We start from the raw sequence: 6000 nt of genomic DNA, 5'->3' as shown, positions 1-6000 counted from the left end.
TGGTCTCGATCTCCTGACCTCGTGATCCGCCCGTCTCGGCCTCCCAAAGTGCTGGGATTACAGGCTTGAGCCACCGCGCCCGGCCGAAAATTTTAAATAGGATAATTTTTTTAAGTGTAATACAAATGAATTGCGCTGCACCTCAAACTTCTCTTTTGTTCTTTTGTTGTTTTTTTACTTCTAAAGTTTCTATTGTTTTATAGAGACCAGGTCTTGCTATGTTGCCCAGATTGGCCTTGAATTCTTGGCCTCAAGCGACCTTCTTGCCTTGGTCTCCCAAAATGCTGGATTACAAGCGTGAGCCACTGTGCCCATCCGATTACAAGCGTGAGCCCCTGTGCCCATCCGATTACAAGCGTGAGCCACTGTGCCCATCCGATTACAAGCGTGAGCCACTGTGCCCATCCGATTACAAGCGTGAGCCACTGTGCCCATCCGATTACAAGCGTGAGCCACTGTGCCCATCCGATTACAAGCGTAAGCCACTGTGCCCATCCGATTACAAGCGTGAGCCACTGTGCCCATCCTCCTTTTCTGCTTAATAAGCATCTTTTGAAAAAGTCTTATAAAGTTCTCAAAGGAGCACTTTAAAAGTGCTTTAAAGCCATTAAAAACAAGAAGCCCCAAAGTCCTTCTGTCTGCAGGGTTTCTGTTTGTAAGCATGGAGTTACCTGGGGAAACTGGGCATGCTGCATTGGGCTTACTTCTTACCTTGAAACAAGGAAGCATTTTCTGATCTGGAAGATTTTTTTTTTCCCTATTCTTTTTTTATAAGTATGCCATGGTATATTTTGACTAAATGCTTAATAACGTTTTTATTTGAAAAAATTTTGAGCTTACGGAAAAGTTGCAAGAAAAGTAAAAAGACTACCTGTATACCCTTTTTCCAGCTTTTTCTGCTGTAAATGTTTTGCCCCACTTGTGATTAAATGCTTCAGAAATGAATGATAGTGTCTTTTAAAAATGCTCACCCAGATTTTCTAGAGTAACTGAATTCTAATGTACCTTGAGTGGCTGTTTAGGCTTTGCTCTGCTGTTACTTCTAGCAGCCAGTTGAAGCTATGGGCAAATACCTCTTCCTGTAACTTAAGACATTCCCACCTTAACTGCAGAACTAGGATCCAAATCCTTATTATCCAGACATGAAAGGAGGTGGAGAACATGTTTCATGAAGGTGAGAAGGGGGTGATGGAAAAGGACCCAAATAAAGAAATGTAGTTTATTAAGATGTAAGACAGATCACACAGCGATTGGTCATTACTTTTGTGATCTCATTGTGTACTGAAATTATATTCCAGAGAAGTATTAACAAAAATTATTTCATTTGTCCCTAAAAGGGGATAGTGGAGCATAAGATATGCAGTTTTAATATTGCCGTTAGAAACAAGAAGCTCTTAGGTCATTGACCCCTGCCCGAAAGAAAAAAAAGCAAACAGGCAAGCCTCAGTTTGTGTTGAGCATCAGTAATACGACAATAATGTATTTCTGTGCGAAATTACATTTGTTGTAGTTTTATTCTTTTCTCTGTGCGTAAGCACCAAAAGTGCATGCTTGTGTATACATTTATTTTAGATACAAGAGACAAAGGAGCCAAAACGAAAGAGCTGGCCACGTCTGCAAGCCAGAGCGCGGTGAGCACGCTGAGGGACGTGGCAGGGCTGAGCCAGGAGCTGCTGAGCACATCTGCCAGCCTGACCAGGGTCAACACCACATTACAAGAGACGCACCAGCTTCTGCAGGACTCCACCGTGGCCAGTATGTCAGCGCCCTTCCTTCCAGTCATGACCGTCTGTGTCATGCAGACATGGAGCTAGCTAAGCACACAGTGGTGCATTGTCCGCAACATTCCTGAGAAGTAGCAGTATGCCAACATCTGGATTAGCCTTTATAGAGAAAAGGGCCTTAGTCTATGCATGCTACTGGTGCAGTTTTCATCTTTGTACCAAAATGTCATGGATTTGATTATTAGGGTGTTGTTTTACCCAGTGCATTGTTAATGAACAATTAATTATCTTGTTTTTCCCTCTCCCCAACTTTCTTGCCACCCCTTGCCTTCTTGTATTTGTTAGCTCTGTTGGCTGGAAGAAAAGTCAAAGACGTGGAAACTCAAGCCAACCTTTTGTTTGATCGGTTGAAGCCTTTGAAGATGTTAGAAGAGAATCTGAGCAGAAACCTATCAGAAATTAAACTGCTCATCAGCCAGGCCCGGAAACAAGCGGCTTCTGTGAGTTTGGGGCCCCGTGGCTTTCATCACTGGGCTGTCAGTCATGTGGAATCCCAGGGAATTCATGCAGACGTGGCTCTCAGCCACACTGCGTCCCTTAGGCCTTCCAAAGACCCAGATCCCAAGAACCCGGGCGTCCTCATAGCCCTGTCTTGGTATATTTAAAGCCAATAAGTAGCTTCATTTTCTTTAAGTTCTGCTTTTGTTCAACATGCTTCAAAATGTTGTTAGCAAAGAGATTTCCATGTCTTTATGGAGATTTATCATTATAGACTAAATTTAAAACTATTAGCCTGGACCGTGCAGAACATGTCAAATCTACGTGTTAACATTAGTCTAAGTTTATGGGTTGCATATGGTGTTATTTCTTCATTTTACCAACTTAGTTTTAATAATCCAAATATTCTTTAAAGTGTTTGTGTAGTATGGGCCTCATCCTTGAGGTGTCTGAGAAAACAATTTGTATGCAACAAAGGCTGCACAAATCCAGGTCACTAAATGCCTGAAGCACTGGACGCCTGGAGCAGTTCACATGTGAGAAGATGTTTTACCCGTGGCACATGGCACTGGCTGTGCCCTAAGGGAAAAAGCTTCCTTTGGAGAGAATGTGCAATCGTCACGTCATTGGGGACCTCGAGAGGATGAACGCAGCCTCTGGGCTTGCATTTGTCCACCTCAGGCTTTCTAGGGAAGAGAAAGGAGCACAGGCTCTGTCTTTTCCTCTCAAGTGTCCTTGCTATTGGAAAAGGAATGTTGGTTTCCATGAGCTCTGGCTTGCATCTGTTTCAGTTATAGTTGCTAAATAAATATAGGCTGGGCGTGGTAGCTCACATCCATAACTCCCACTATTTGGGAAGTCGAGGTGGGAGGATTGCTTGAGGCCAGGAGTTTGAGATGATCCTAGGAAACATAATAAGATCCTGTCTCTACTAAAAAAAAACCATAATAGCACAATAGCCAGGCTCGGTGGTGTGAACCTGTAGTCCCAGCTACTCAGGAGGCTGAGGCAGGAGGATTGCTCGAGCCTAGGAGTTCAAGGCTGCAGTGAGCTATGATCACACCATTGTACTTCAGCCTGGGCAACAGAGCAAGACCCTAAATAAATAAATAAATAAATGTAAGCCCAAGGAATGCTTCTTGATGCTATGGTTAATACTAGACTTAGACTCTTTAAGACTAATGTAAGATACATATGCAAAGAATTACTAATCAAAGAAATATGTAGTAAGTATAATAATTGCTCTATAAATATCTGCTGAGTGAATAAATATATTACCTCTCCATTTGTTTACCAGATGATTATCAAATATCCTCTTTGTGTCAGGCAGAAAGATTCCAAGGTGATAAAATCCTTGTCTTTAAGGAATTAAATCTTATGTGAGCAAGACAGTTTCCTATATAAAATAACTTCTTAAAAACTAACACTGATTTTCTCATATTTAAACACTTTACCAAATGAAATCATTTTTATTACCATCTGATATGTCACTTCATGAAACATGAGCCATTGTGTATTATCAAGAGAGGAAACCTGCCTCAGTGAAAATTCATTACAGAATAGCGTTGTTGAGCTGCTGGTGTGCGTCACTAAATGATGAGGACACTTTCATTTTCCTTCTGCAGATTAAAGTCGCTGTGTCTGCAGACAGAGATTGCATCCGGGCCTACCAGCCTCAGATTTCCTCTACTAACTACAACACCTTAACACTAAATGTTAAGACACAGGAACCCGATAATCTTCTCTTCTACCTCGGTAGCAGCACCTCTGTAAGTTATGGACATTTGGAAAGCAGCACTGAATTTTTTATGCACTTCTAGATTTTTCTAAATTTTCACTTATTTGGTGAAAAAAAAAATAGGCCTTAGTGAAGTCTAAATCTCCCATAGGGACTAACCTTTGTTTAAATGGTAGCATTAGATTAAAAATGAGCAAACCACCAAATTGAAAGCCTGTGAGAAGGGAAGTGACATTTCTGAAGGACGCCATCTTAACTGCAAGCCCTGGGGATGGAACATTTTTGTGATTCCCCCAGTGACCCCTGGAGTGACTATCAGAATTGTCAAGCTTCTGTCAGGTTTTTCTTGCCAAGGATTCCAGTGGTCCCCAGATGGCAAGTGCCTGTGGAAGGTCTTTGATACCTTGGCTGTGCCAGTGAGAACAGGTCAGAAGCCTTGGTTGTGTAGGGCAGAAAATGTTAACAAGCACATATAGTGTCTGAAATGTCTTCAGGAGATAAGATGCAAAGCACATGCAAGCCTGTGACAGGGGTGGGTCTTCATGGCTCCTGTCTTACTGCATATTTCACATCCATTTCTTACCTCGGACACTGGGCAAACAAGCAAGCTCAGTGCCTTCCCTGGTGCTCCCAGTGGACTGCCTGTGACCCGCAGCGAATTTTCCTGGGGACTCTATGGGAGGTATTGAGGAGGACCATGCCAGGCACACAGGGAGGCGCTGATGTCCCCGGGGCTGTGAGTCATGCCCCAGCTCCAGGGAGGGGACCATGTCAAACAAAAGAAAATAGATTTGGGGGTTTTGATTTTTATTTATTTATGTTTAAGAATAGAGAAAACACCGTAAGAATTGACTCTGTAAAGTGTTGTGGTGGTTGGCAAACAGTGTGTAAACTGATCCCCGTTCATGCCCCGCCCCCCAGTCTGATTTCCTTGCAGTGGAGATGCGGCGAGGGAAAGTGGCCTTCCTGTGGGACCTGGGCTCCGGGTCCACACGCTTGGAGTTTCCAGACTTTCCCATTGATGACAACAGATGGCACAGTATCCATGCAGCCAGGTAGTAGAGAATGTTCTCTCAGAGCACCTCTCTTTTTAAAAGTGTGTCTCATAAGTAATTACACGCTTGTAACATCATATAATAGGCTTTGAAACTTCTGGAAAGTCACATTATAACCAAACAATACTTGGTTTAGGTTAGCTGTAGAAGTAAGCATTTGTGGCCAGTGGCTCACACCTGTAATCCCAGCACTTTGGGAGGCCGAGACGGGTGGATCACCTGAGGTCAGGAGTTTGAGACCAGCCTGGCCAGCACAGTGAAACTCCATCTCTACTAAAAATACAAAAATTAGCTGGGCGTGGTGGTGGGCGCCTGTAATCCCAGCTACTCAAGAGGCTGAGGCAGGAGAATTGCTTGAACCCAGGAGGCGGAGGTTGCAGTGAGTGGAGGTCGCACCACTGCACTCCAGCCTGGGCGACAGAGCTAGACTCCGTCTCAAAAAACAAAGAAAAAGAAGAAATAAGCATTTGTTACAAATGACAAAACTTCTTTTTTAAGGCTGAATAGTAGTATTCCATTGTGTATATTTGTATAAAACCACATTTTCTTTATCCATTCGTGTATAAAACCACATTTTCTTTATCCGTTGTGGTTAATCATTCCACATCATATCCAAAAGTCATAACATCATTTTGCACCTCAGAAGTATATACAACTATAATTTGACAATATATAATAAAAAGTAATTCAAAAAATTTTTTTAAATTAAGGTTTGGATTATTTTCTTACTGCAGGAGAAACAAACTTACCAAAATCAACCATCAGAAGAAGAAAAAACTGAAAAGCTTAGGTTACCTTTAGAATGTCTAAAATGTCTAAAAGTTTAGGTTACCTTTAGAGACCAGGCATGGTGGCTGACTCCTATAATCCCAGTGCTTCAGGAGGCCGAGGAGGGAGGATTGTTTGAGCAACAAGGAGTTTGAGGTTAGCCTGGACAACATAGTGAGACCCTGTCTCTCAAAAAATTAAAAATGTACCCGGGCAC

At 42.6% G+C, this 6000-nt stretch overlaps 1 protein-coding gene across 1 annotated transcript in view; it reads left to right on the top strand.

The window, feature by feature from the left end:
* The window catches only part of LAMA1 (laminin, alpha 1), a 189664-nt gene that overhangs the window by 152645 nt on the left and 31019 nt on the right, over positions 1–6000 (top strand). The window contains exons 47-50 of the mRNA XM_011957824.1: positions 1573–1755; positions 2070–2224; positions 3848–3991; positions 4882–5015. Coding sequence (XP_011813214.1) covers positions 1573–1755; positions 2070–2224; positions 3848–3991; positions 4882–5015 — 616 coding nt within the window. The remainder of the gene's footprint in view (positions 1–1572; positions 1756–2069; positions 2225–3847; positions 3992–4881; positions 5016–6000) is intronic.

Source organism: Colobus angolensis, unplaced genomic scaffold, assembly GCF_000951035.1.
Source record: "Colobus angolensis palliatus isolate OR3802 unplaced genomic scaffold, Cang.pa_1.0 Scaffold45, whole genome shotgun sequence".
Classification (NCBI taxonomy): domain Eukaryota; kingdom Metazoa; phylum Chordata; class Mammalia; order Primates; family Cercopithecidae; genus Colobus; species Colobus angolensis.
This window is presented reverse-complemented; position numbering and strand designations above follow the sequence as displayed.